Source organism: Dermacentor albipictus, chromosome 3, assembly GCF_038994185.2.
Source record: "Dermacentor albipictus isolate Rhodes 1998 colony chromosome 3, USDA_Dalb.pri_finalv2, whole genome shotgun sequence".
Classification (NCBI taxonomy): Eukaryota; Metazoa; Arthropoda; class Arachnida; order Ixodida; family Ixodidae; genus Dermacentor; species Dermacentor albipictus.
In genome coordinates, this window is record NC_091823.1 from 147827138 (window position 1) to 147840942 (window position 13805).

The 13805-nt window shown below is 42.6% G+C and overlaps 1 protein-coding gene across 2 annotated transcripts in view; it reads left to right on the forward strand.

The window, feature by feature from the left end:
- Window positions 1-4033, forward strand: part of LOC135896681 (uncharacterized) — a 108278-nt gene extending 104245 nt beyond the window's left edge. For both annotated transcript variants that reach the window (XM_065425166.2, XM_070536156.1), the window contains one exon: window positions 3615-4033. In XM_065425166.2, the coding sequence (XP_065281238.2) occupies window positions 3615-3809 (195 nt within the window). In that variant the 3' untranslated portion in view covers window positions 3810-4033. The remainder of the gene's footprint in view (window positions 1-3614) is intronic.
- The last annotated feature ends 9772 nt before the right edge of the window (window positions 4034-13805 follow it).

Here is a 13805-nt window from a genome sequence, read left to right on the forward strand (position 1 = left end):
TTATTCGATGTGCACTTCAACTTCTGTTACAAGTAATGTTCTCCTCTCTGAGTAATGCAGCTTCATTCATTAGGAGCCCAATGAAAAACCACCTGCCAAACTTAATTTATGTTCGGTACGCAATTATTTTTTTCATATTGTAATTGCATTTCTAAATTTCATGACTTTCGCTTTAATATTTAGAAATCTGGAGGACGCTTACGCTTTGCCTTTATGAGTGGAACGCGATGCCATTCAAAGATCTCTGACCTCTTCTCACGCTTCCAAGCAACTGCAGCTTATGTAACCGTAGTGTTTACCAGGAAACGCTAGCGGCGAACGCTATGCATAGAGGCGAGCTTTCTCGTAAAAATGCCGCCTCTTGCGTAAGCTGATCCTGGAGGTAGCGCACAGCCACATCAAGAAAATTGCACCATTTTAAGGTTTCTGTTATTGTTTACCACTTTAAACATTTAGGTGTGAGGAAATTTATCATGAAAGACATGCGCTGTCGGCGTTTTGTTTCATGACATTTGTTTCAAGGCAATTGCTAGGAATACCTTTCTGAAGAAGAAATGCGAAAGTTGTGGGATCGTTCCCCACCTACGGCAGGTTGTTTTTTTTCATCCACTTTCATTTCCTATAATTTATCGTTTCTTTATTTCATTTATTAAGCATAAGTAACTTCCCCTATGTTGGCCTTGGTCTCAGTGTTTGTTGGCTTCTTGTGATTTGCCAAGAATGTAAGACAAGGTATGAGCAACGTTTGTGACCGAATGTCGTGACAATATAATCAGTATATACCAGATGTCATATAGCAAGGCATCACATATACATATACCTAAAATATACAAAAAAAATTTCGCACACGGGAAGCCGAAGAGACACCGTATTTTCTGTGACACGGTGCCCTTACCACTATCGTATAGAAAACGAAAGAGAAAGCACGAGATACAGGTCTTGGCCTTTACAGGGGAAACACGGTGCATGTCATAAGAAGCTTCCTATGGTTTGCAACTTTAAAAAACGCTTAATTTGAATGGTCAAATGAAGCATTATGGAAGCCCGCTTAGCCCTTTCGTGCCAAAATTGTAATTTAAGAGGCCATTCACTGTTTGAAAGGTGTTTGCAATATTCAAGTGTGTGACATTTTTTCAGCACGTAGCTGAAAAAGCTTTCATGTTGTTTTCCCAAACGCATGCCGTGCTAATATAACGATTCATACAAATGAACACGTGATAGCTTACGACAGATGCAGTTACACGAGCGTAAAAATTTCAGCAGTTAGTTCAATGTTGGTTGAAACTTTGAACATATAATGGCGGCCTCTCTTGTTAAGGCATTTTATTTCCTGCACTATAATCTGTTGCGTGGTATGTACCGGCGACATTTTTGCTACACGTTCCTGACATATTGCGAGATGGGACCTGCCTCTTGCTGGTTACGGAATGCGGGTTGCCCTCTTAAATGCCACGGCTCCTGTTGTCTTGCAGCGGCACATACTCTATACATCATCTTTGGCATTTCTCCTTTTCTCTCGGTCTGCAATTAAATCAAGTATAAGGCATCTATAGTTATACGAGCCTTCATGAAAAATATATTTTTGTTCATTTACAAAAATTTGCTCTAACATTATCTGGTTTTTATTGAATGTTAAGACAAGACTATTGTCATTATTGTCAGTGCCAAAAAGGGAACCTGAAAAAATAATACCTATCATGTGATCGATATGCTGTCTTAGTATCTGCCACCATCTAAGGAGTTCTTTTAGCCCATAAAAAACATTTTGCAGCAGTATAGTTCCGACATTATCATATCTGCGTTGACGTAGTAGGTCTGTGGAAACCCCCAAGGTGGCGAGAAGTAATTAATAAGGGTAAATGAGACGTCGACCGAAACGTAGCTAAGTGCTCTAAAGGAAACCCACACGGATTCCTCTAAAGAAAAGCCTTGCAGTGGAAGAAAGATTCGTCATGGTCCGGGACTCGAATCCGGGACCACCGCCTTTCCGGGGACGCCAATGGGGTTTCTTTGTAGCACTTAGCTATTATTGGGTGGACGTCTCATTTACCCTTATTAATTGCTTCTCTCCACCTTGCGGGTTTCCGCAGAACTATTACGTCAAACTCTGTCTTCGCCTCGAGTTGTTGAAAAATTTGACTTTGCCCTGCCATCTGCTATCCACCTAGTTAGCTCAGATGGTAGAGTGGCGGTCCAGGAAAGGCAGTGGTCCCGGGTTCGAGTCCCGGACCGGGACGAATTTTTCTTGAACTGCGAGGCTTTTCCTTAGAGAAATCCTTACGGGGTTTCTTTTGTAGCACTCAGCTACATTTGGGTGGTCGTCTCATTTCCCCTTATTAACTGAGTTGAGTACAAGCAAATCTTTCCTGTATACACATAGGCCGAGCGATCTTTACAAAGTGCACCTGCATTCACTTTCATGCAACACTGTAAATATGCAGTATCTATGCAATGTTATGTATTTATCTCTTCAAGCATGCTTTTTGACCTTACACGTACAAAATGCTTTTCAAAGAAAGTACTAAGCATGAATAAAGATAAGCAAGCTCTGTCTGGAAGTACTTGCTATCTCTAGTACTTCTCCAATTTTGATGATGTGTAAATCAAATACATAATGCAGCTGAGAAAAAAACTACAATGCGGTGTTCTTGGCAAGACGTGTCTTAGAAAAACGGCATACTGAATTAAACAGACAAAAGGGGGCTGTGCTTTGAGCATTACACTGCGCACTCACTAATGGCTTAGGAATTGAATTGTGCTATCTCCTATATGTGAGTTAAACCAAATCCAGTTTTTAGTAAATTAAAAGATACATTATTACCAAGCTGGCTCACAAGAAAGTCTTATAAACAAAGGTTGGCTTAATGAGACTTTCGGTAACGTATAATAATTGGTGCAAGAAGGAAATGGCAACGTGCTATAGCCGTTCACCTCGGTTGTCGTTGCGCTCACGAGTAAGGTTTGTGCAAAGTCAATGATTTAAATCGGAATATAAGTACTGATTTATTATTTTTTTATGATTAGTTTGACAGTGTTTTATAAGTATCCGAGTCGTGCAACGACAATTGTTAATCCAATTGTTAATGTGTTTCATAAAGCAATTTTCTTTACGTTTTTGTTTGCCACTAACATCCCTGACACTTCAAAGAACGAAAAATGCAAAATGTCGACATAATTTATTATATGTAATGATATTATTACATTACAATAAATCATAACGTATGATTATAACAATATAACGTACTTGTGTATTATATAATCTAGTATAGCTATAGCATGTAAACTACTACTTTGTTCGGCTAGAATTTGGAAATGTGCTATCAGGTTCTGCGGTAAATACGGAAACGTTAATAATCTCAAGTGAATCATGCCATAGAATAGGTATTTTATTGAATAAATGTGCTATAATTCAGCTCAAAGCGCAAGCTTGGGCTTCTTGCATTCACCTCAACTTAGCGCTGGAAGCAGAACAAACTTCATCCAACTCGGCGTTGCAGTTGGCGTACAAACCAAGTTGATGAATCTATGTATTTTTATTCATCGACCGAACTTCGCGCCGAAATTAAAACTCTCTCTTTGTGCCGTATCGTCACTAGACATTGTGTCATGTGCAGGTATGCAAGAGCAAGCGGAATGCGGTGGATGTCAACTACACCTTGGCTGCCGTCAACATTCAGTTCGAAGACTACATGAACAACTGCGGCTACGGACCTTACCACCGGCTCACCATGTTGAAGGCCGTGGCCGGCTTTCTAACACGAAATTACACGTCGGCCGCCGAAGAGGACGCGTGCATGAAGGTTGGCTAGTAGGGGGCCTGTGCATTACCTCGTTCATTGTTCATCTCCTTTCATGACATTTTACTTATTCAAACAACAATTACACGTCGGCAGCCCAAGAGGGCAAGTGCATGGCGCTTGGCTAGTAGGAGGCCTGTGAGTTACCTCGTTCATTGGTCATCTCCTTTCATGACATTTTACTTATTCAAAAAACATGTCAAAAAATAAAGCATATACATTGTTTCATAAGTTCATTTTACGTTTACAGATCGGCTACCTGGATACCTATAGTAAACTACGATAGCGTTGGGTTAAACAGGCACATAAATATGAGGTGAGGTCAAAGTGGACCAATCCTGTCAACTGTGCAATGGAGCTCAGTATTTCAAACCACTATATAGCTGCCACAGAAAATGATGGGGGATAATGGCGCGCTAAGCTTTTATAAGCAAATTTTTCTAATGCAATGTACCTCACACACCAAGCATCTCAAAGCGCCAGCAGGCAAACTTGCGCAGTTAGGTTGTTATTTACTTGGCCTATGCAAATGGGTACGGCATGATCGGTAGAGAACCCAGCTGCTGTAGTTGTGAACGCCGCTTCAGATGCCAACATTTGACACTTACTTTTACTGAAGCTCAAACTAGCCAAGGCAGGAACCTATATACGTGCCTTCAAAGTTCATATTTCATATTGCTTGGTAAGACGCAAGGAATACATCACATTAAAACAATGTAGTCAACTACCTAAATTGCCATAACCAGGCTAAACAGTGTGTTACCAAACACCAGAATCATGTATGTGGTAATTTTAGTGTATTTTACTGGCAGCATGTAAGTGTGCCTTGATTTGAGAGATCAAGTGCTGTACTAAAACGAAGGCAAATTTCGCTGCGGATATACAAAATTGACAAGCGTTTCTTCTGCCAGCGACCATGCATAGCCTTCTTTGAATAAATAGCTTGCCTCTGATTGGTGGGTACCTAGCAACTAGGCTCTAGAGTTCGCGTCGTGAAATTGGTTTGACCATTTGTGCGGTGTAGGCTGTAAGTTGACATGTCGCGCTCTCAATGGAACCTTAATATTACACACTGCTTTCTTCAACGATAACAAAATGATAATACGGCCAGTATATGCAAAATTGCGTAAGCAGTCCCATACGTTTGATTTACTTTTACCAATTAAGATGGACGCGTTTCCGCTAGTAGCAGAGTTAAAGGTGAGACACACTTAAGGCTTGGATGATGCGGAGACACAAGTCGGCAGGCATGATGTGATTGGTAAACGTGTTGACACCACATTTACATTTTCAGCCTGAAGTCGGTCATCTTGGTTGTGTCAAGGTTTGGGACGAAGAGTACAAGCAAAATATCATTTCTCCTATTTATTCCTGCCATTTGTGTGTATAATTGTTGGCTGGACCGCAGCTTTATTTCAGCTTCATTGACATCCTCCTCAGTTCTACACGGCAGCAACTTATTCACTTCCTCCTCAAGTAAAGTTATCCTTTGTCCAATCAATTCTGTAAGTCTGGAGCTGCCGTTTTATAATACGTGGTACTCGAAGAACAAGAAGGTGTCTGAAAAACTTTACCACAAGAAAGCCAACAGTTATTGGAGTGCCAAATCAATATATCAACCACTACAACAAAGGTTACGAATATTGTAGACACGCCCAGAATTGTAGTTAAGAAAAACTGTGAAAAGCTTGCCCTATTTATTTAAGCAGTTGTAATTATTTCTTACATCTAAATATGAGTCTATCTAAATATTCAAGCAGAAAGGTAGTCATATTGAACTTTTTAATAAGTTTGTCCGCATACAAGGTTATTGAAATTCAAACATATAAAATGAAAACAAGAGAGAGATTAAAAAAAAAACATGGAGGCATGAACTGAGTAACCGTGGTCAAACAGGAAATGTCACTGGAGTGAATGGTTTGACGAGGGGACTAGTCTTCGTGAGGGCATCATTTGCTGAAATGAAGACATGTTTGATAGACAAAGCGTTGCTTCCAGTGATAATTCTCGTCCAACCACTCTTAATCGCTACAAAACACGCACTTCGATAACAACATTGAACAGTCAACCATTTTAATTTTATAATAGCAAACCTGGCACTAGAGTACCGCATATGTGCATATTTTAAGGCGAAGACAAGTATATCCTCTATAGTTATACTTGGTTAAGTTTACAAATGACAGTTACAAGCAGATATTGCAGCTGTTTTGCTACCTGATGATGACACTTGAGTGGTGCTGGCAGGTACAAGATCATGGCCCACTGAATTTCTGTGAAAAGAAGTGCAGGAATGCTGCACACGGTGTTTTCAAATAAGGTCAGCTTGGCCATATCTTGCAAATTTACTTCTTACAGATTTGATACTGGAACGCACTATACCTCTGACTTTTCGACAATATTTCAAGTGTATAATGGGACCACTGCTTTCTGCTAACTGCAAGATCAGTTTCATACCTGATTAGTCTTAACATTTGCATATTTACATGGCAAATATTCGCCTTGGGAACATAGTATGAAAGTGACTGACAAAAACTTTGAACTTTATCCTGTAAAAATAAGTTTGTCACAGGTTCATGTGAAATTTTTTTCGCCTTTCGAAAAGCACTACAATACACTTTTTCAACAATGTTTTGCTTTGTCTATGATCTCGGCATCTTCAAACGTTTAGCAGCTCTAAAAGGGCGCTTCTTTTTGTTTCTTAAGCTGCATAGGGTTCTGTGAAACCAAGGTTCTGATAACTTAAATTGGAATGATAATTTGTGTATATCAACACGTGTGACTTCAACTACTTTTTTATGTAGACACCAATTTTTATTCACCAATACTTATTGACAAGCACAACAGATGTAAACTGTTCGCTTGTGTAAGCACTATTCAATTATGAAGCTTTTTAGAGCGGTTATGACAGAGGCCCCTGCGCTAAAGAACAAGAACAGTGGTTTGTCCTTTGTTGAACAGGCTTGCTCGCACAGTCTTCAGATTTCTTCTAGAGAAGGTAATTATCTTTTAAATGGAAGCTTACTCACAAGGAGTCCAATATTTCCCGTGGTAACTCAGTTCGAATCTGTGTTCCAGGATTTCAAGCAATTTATGAACGGTAACCTCAAGTGCTTAGTAGATCATGTGAGAACTCGACAAATAAACTCCGTTTTCTCAAATATATTGTGCTAATACTATTCCACTGTCTCTCCAAGCAAAAGCAAGAAAATTCCGTTCTCTATTTACTTAAAATGCATTTCTTGAAAAACATAAAGGGCACATCGTAATACTTCTTAGAGTACTAATTAACAATATACTCACCCAGCTGGATACACATCCCTGTGGCCTACAGGCGTAGATTCAATACCCGCTAGGTAATGGTAAACACGGTGCAAACATATTCACAAGTTCTATATAGTTCTTTGAATGTTTCAGATTTAAGAAAAACCTGAAAAAGTGGGCCTGCATCATGGGTGTAACCAAGGTGGTTTAAGTAGCCTCTCATGTCGCTCCGAATAATATTGCTTTGAGAGTATATAGCTCTTTACAACTTCCGCAGAAGCTGTCAACTTGCGTGAACGTGTATACAGTATGTGAAACATTTTCTTCTTCTAGTGCTAGCTTGAAGTGGACCTTCAAAAAATCCCTATTTCCCAACAGTTTCCCTATCCACAGCAATAAATTTTTCATCCCAACTTAGCCTTATCCGGAATTTATATATACGGCACCTCAAAAAATGTTTCCTCGGCAGAGTGTCTGATCTGAAAGTGCCCCTCTAATTATATGCCAGAATGTGCTTGATTCACACAAGAATTAGCTCAATATAGGTATTTCAATATGGCTGCAGTTGTCCCCATAATCCACTCACCCAGACTCTTGAAAAAAACATTCCTGGGTACTGCCTTGGCCACCATCCAAATACAGCTCAAAAAAGCAACATCACCAGCTTTATAAGCCATGCATCTAGATAAGTGTACTGCCACAAAACAGAAGCACTTATAAAGATCCTACATGTCGCATGAAATCAGAGTTAGAGATTTCTGTAATAGTTTTCTTATGTGTCTAGAGCGGGAAAACTGTTCTAATGGCTGGTTAAGCAACCTTTACATTTAGCAGCATATAGAAGACACTTAATATAGGCGGCTATTCTGCATGTCCCGATTAACACGCCCTTAAAGATGATGATGATGAAAAACGTTTATTTGCTCTATTTTGCAGTGATTTTTGCGGCTTCAGATGGAGTCTTCCATCTTCTCTCCAGGGTCAGTTGCTCTAGTCCAGGGCTCCGCTAAGGGTTGCTGCCCTGCGTACAAGGGCAGCAACCTTAGCGTACTAGTCCTTGTTGGACTTTCGGGATGCCGCTGGATAGCATCCTCTCCCACTGTTCCGCACTCGGGTTTTTTATTATGGCTAGCCCATCTGTTTTCTGGCAAGCCCATGTGGTATAAAAAGCACCAGCTAGCGCCTGATGTTACCACTGATGTCTCTGGACAAGTTCTGTATGATGACGTTGACTCTGAGAGAACAACTTTGCAGCCCGAAAAAGGAGTACGCAGTGTGCATACAGAGCAGAAGTTTTACAGAAAAAGAAAGCCATTGTTTTTCTACGATGCAGATTTTTTTGTGATATATATATGTTTCCTCAATTGTATTTGGGAACTTCATGGTTGTTAACTATTCAAAAACTATTTCATTTATTATTTACCTGGTGCTGACAGTGAAGGAACTGTCCGATGTCTGCGTGATGGGCTTGTCGGTGAATGCCTTGTACTTTAGCAAAAAAGAAGAAGAAGTCGCCGTTTCTTCAGAAAGTGGAAGCACCAAGTGCGATACCAAATTAGAAGACAGCTTTGCAATGTAAGGATAGTCGTTCTATCGGCTGTGAAACGCATAAGCATTCGCTTACAACTGAATTAACAATGACATAATATGTAAACGCGACTGAATGAGGATGTAGCACTTTCCGCGTGTGTCGGTTCCTTTCTACGCCTTCGTTTAGTCGCGCTTACACATTCTATCATGGATTCAAAACAACTACCCGGCAAAGTGTTTTAACGAAATTAGCAAGCGCGGGGTCATGACCGCACAGGTAAGCATGAACACATCTTGCTCGATGAGTGCGGAAACTCGCTGTCAAAATGGTGCATTGAGGAATCGTGGCAGCAGAAGCAATCGAACTGACGTTCCTGAATATCTCGCTTCAACGCGAACCAAACGTTGAAACACAGCGTATACGAAATTACCGACGCTACGCGCACTCTGCAAACATCGCGGATCACATCCAAGATGAGGCCCGCACCGGGGCGCACTTTGGCCACGTCACAGATGACTTTCGAGATGGGGCTCTTGCATTGCCCAGGGGTTGCTGCGAAAATGGTGCTAAAAAGCGCCCTCTGACCTCAAGTGGGTAGTACCAAGCTCGGTCGTCTGCTTCGGAAGGCACGTTTACAATACGGACCCGCCACTTTCGGTTTTGCTGTACCGCGGCTTGCAGCGAATATTGGGTGCCGAAGATATTTTTTCAGAGGTGCAGACTTAGGCTTAGGTGCATGTTAAAGAACCCCAGGTTGTCCAACTTGATCCGGGGTTACTCGCTATGGCATGTCTCATAATCAGAAGGTGGGTTCTGGTTGTTAAAATACGATAATTTTTAATACCTTGCTAAGAAATACAGCCCAATAACTACACTAAAATATGTAGCTTGTTTGTGTTATGAGTCCCAATTTCTTAATTTAGTACTTTGACATTTATCATATTTTGTTCTAGTCCATGCAAAATACCACTGATCGGCCTCATTATACAAGCCACTGTTAATCAGGAATGGCTTAGTCAAGCAACTTAAGCTTACAGCACAAACACCTAAGACGGACCGCAAAAGGAAGATACGACACACACTGTTGCTAACAACTACTTTATTTCTTCGCCATCGATGCAATATAAACCCTAGGCCACACAACCGCGCAGGCACTTGGATTACATTACAGTGCTCTGCCAAATTATCGCATACGCAAACGTAGGAAGTCAAATTCAGATGGGTGCAGGGACAAAGATATTGACACGTGTACTTATATTTATCGGGCGACCACGTTTCGCCACCTAACAAATCTTATCGCACAGCACGGGACGCGCTTGCATGTATCCGAAGTTTCTGGAAAGTTATCGATGCTTCTATCCGCAGTCTGTTGTCCCCGAACCTTGTGTTATCTGATTTATTCGCCTGACGCGCATGGTGTAGAACTTTGTGGAAGGCATGCGGGTCTTGACGATTAGTCTGGAAAATTCGATGACTACTGTATAAAAGCCGACGCGCTTGACCCGCTGATCAGATTTTCGACGATCGCCGACTGTGTTCGCCGCTATCGTTGTGCTTTAAGTGTAGCCTGTTTTGTGGGCACAGGTTCACCCAATAAAAGCTAGTTTTGTCTTTCACAGTACTGCTACTGTGTTCTTTCTTCACCGTCACTACCATGTGACAATATCTTACTGATGCAATTATCGCCTTGCCTTTTTTTGTGGTAGGCCTCTAAGGCAAGCCGCGCATGATCATCCTTGCTTTTGCCAAGAATCAACGTCCCGTCAAATTGTGCCTCACAATTGTTGCAAGAGGTTATATGCGCACCAAGGAGCGCTCCTCTATCTACATTTTTGTTTACTTTTTGTGCATGCTCCCTGAGTCACTCATTGACGCAATGCCCCATCTAGCTAAGCTATGTCTTAACACATGAGAGTGGAATGGTATAAACCACGCCGACCGGGCATAACGCGTATGAAGCATCATGCCGAATTTGGCATCCTCCTCTGCTCTCTCCGCAGGTGCGGCGGCGTAGGTTTAAAAGCTTGTTCGGGGCAGAAAACGCCAAAGGAACACCATGCCTGCAAGCAACTTTCTTCAGTTGATAGACGACCTTATGTGTTTAAGGGACCATGCAGGGAACATGCGCAAAAAGTAAACAAAAATGTAGATAGAGGAGTGCACCTTGTTGCCCATATAAACCTTTGCAAAAATTGTGAGGCATGACTTGATGGAACGTCGATTCTAGGCAATAGTATGAATCAGCTTGCGCGGCTTGCCTTAGAGGCCTACCACATAAAAAGCCGAGGTGATAATTGCATCAATGACATATCTTTGTCCCTGCACCCATCTGAATTTGACTTCCTACGCTTGCATACCTTATAATTTGGCAGATCTCTGTAATGTAATGTGTGCGCCTGTGCAGTTGTGTGGCCTAGGGCGTATATATGCATCAATGACGAAGAAATAAAGAAGTTGTCAGTTAGTGCCAGCGTGTGTCGTATCTACCTTTTGTGGTCCGTCTTAGGTGTTTGCGCTGTAAGTTTTAAGTTCCGAATCGTACCAACTAGGCCCAAACGAAGTTTTACTGTTAGTCAAGCGAGCTCAATAAATAGTCTGTGCAAAAGTGTGGAGCGTCAGTACAAAGTAACAGTTCAAACAGATGGCTCTGTAGTTCAGTATGAAACGAGATAAGATTTCTCAGCATTTCTTTCATTTGCTAATTTCATTGTGTTAGGAAATGTAGAATACTAGTAACTGGCATGCTTACAACGTACAGTGTTCTTGTTTAAAATCGAGACAGTTGTTTCACTGGGGCAGAAATGTGCTTTCTTTTGGTCCCGGAAGTGAACATATATTTCTTACATTTGGTGTCTAATAAATTTTCTTCACTGTCAGTGTGTGTCTCGTGCATTTCTCCTTTCAGCAAGTAGCAACTGCTCTCGAAGGCGTTTGCTGGCCTCGAAGCCTCTGCCGATAAGCTAGAACGACTGTATAAAAAGCTTTGCAAAGAGGGGCTCTGTGATCAGCGAAATGAATAAAGACTTGCGGTGACGGGTTCATTCGCCATTGGAGCACGTGCGCGTGACTTGGTCGATTCAGCGGTGGCCCTGTGCCGTCAATTGGACCACGTGTGGTGAGCCCGCGGCGAAATGCTTCGTGGCGGTACGCCGCGCCTATGCAGCAGCAGACGGAATACCGCAGGCCTAAGTGTCGAACGCCGGCGTTCGCTCCGAGCAGGTGCGACGCCTGCTCGGGTGGCAGCTCACGGACGGCTGAGTTCCCTTGAGCCTTGGTCGCCGGCGTTCGACCTGTCGGCCTGCGGTGTTCCGTCTGGTGCTGCGTAAGCGCGTGACCCACGCCACCAAGCATTTCGCTACGTGCTTGCCGCACCTAAACTAAAATGCCTTTAATTCCTTCACAAAACTGCCATTGTGCCTCCCACTCAAATGGGGGTGAAGTAGGCGTATTACGGTACCCCCGTTGTGTGCCCAATTAATGCTCACGTCAATAGAGACGTTTAGCTTGTACGCTAATCCGGTAAACGGGAGCGGTTTGGGCGGGTTACCGGATGGTCGGGGCGTAAACGTGAGCGGTGAAGCCGCCTGGTGTTGTAGAGCTCAACCAGACAAACGCATAGCTAAAACTGCAGTAACTCACCATATCCTGCTTCGCCACTCGTGCAAATTTTTGGCAGCGGCGTAATTGTGAACACGATTACGCCACTGTCGAATATTTACCCCAGCAGCTAAGCAGAATACAGTAATTAGCTCCGTGGTTGTGTGGTTGAGCTTTGCGCCACCAGCTGGCGCCACCGATCGGGCCGCTCACCTTTACGCCCCCGCTAAACCGGAAAACCGCCCGCGCTTTCCCGGATACCGGACGCGCTAAAAGTCCCTATTGGGAGTTTTATCGTACGCCCTTTCAATGGAAGAAAAAAGATGTACAAAAGGGAATGCGCTAGAGGACAAGCAAAAAATGTCCATCTGTGTGTTTTTTTGTTTACAGTGTATAGTCTGTTCGCAAGCAACACAGCATTGCACTCGCCAGGTGCACCTCAGGTTTCAGTATGTTTACATTCAGTTGCATGAGCATGGAGGGAGTGTGTTCGCTGTAATCAATATCACGCAGAGTTTCCTAATGTAGGCTTGAGTGACTTGCGCATGCCTCCACTTAATAGTTTGAATACTTTCAGGTACTCAACAATAGACCATATTCACGTTATCAATCAGGTAATACAGAAATTTGCGGAATATAACCAACCGTTATATATAGCTTTCATTGATTGCGAGAAAGCGTTTGATTCAATCGAAACCTCAGCAGTCATGGATGCATTACAGAATCAGGGTGTAGACGAGCCGTATGTAAAAATACTGAAAGATGTATATCGCGGCTCCACAGCGACCGTATTCCTCCAGAAAGAAAGCAGCAGAAGCCCAATAAAGAAAGGCGTCAGGCTGGGAGATACGATCTGTCCAATGCTATTCACAGCATGTTTACAGGAGGTATTCCGAGACCTGGATTGGGAAGAATTGGGGATAAGAGTTAATGGAGAATACCTTAGTAACTTGCGATTCGCTCATGATATCGCCGTGCTTAGTAACTCAGGGGACCAATTGCAATCCATGCTCACTGACCTGGAGAGGCAAAGCAAAAGGGAGGGTTTAAAAATTAATCTGCCGAAAACTAAAGTAATGTTTAACAGCCTTGGAAGAGAACAGCAGTTTACGATAGGTAGCGAGGCACTGGAAGGGAAGGTAGTGACGGCGGATCTGGCTCATGAGACTTGAATAGTCAGACGAATAAGAATGGGCTGGGCTGCGTTGGGCAGGCATTCTCAGACCGCAGGTTGCCATTATCCCTCAAAAGACAATGTATAACAGCTGTGTCTGACCAGTACTCACCTACGGGGTAGAAACCTGGAGGCTTACGAGAAGGGTTCTACTTAAATTGAGGACGACGCAATGAGCTATGAAAAAAAGAATGATGGGTGTACGTTAAGGGTTAAGAAAATAGCAGCTTTGGTGAGGGAACAAACGCGAGTTAATGACATCTTAGTTGAAATCAAGAAAAAGTAATGGGCATGGCCAGGGCATGTAATGAGGAGGGAGGATAACCAATGGTCATTGAGGGTTACGGACTGCATTCCAAGAGATGGGAAGCGTAGCAGGAGGCGGCAGAAAGTTAGGTGGGCGGATGAGATAAGAAGTTTGCAGGGACAACATGGCCACAATTAG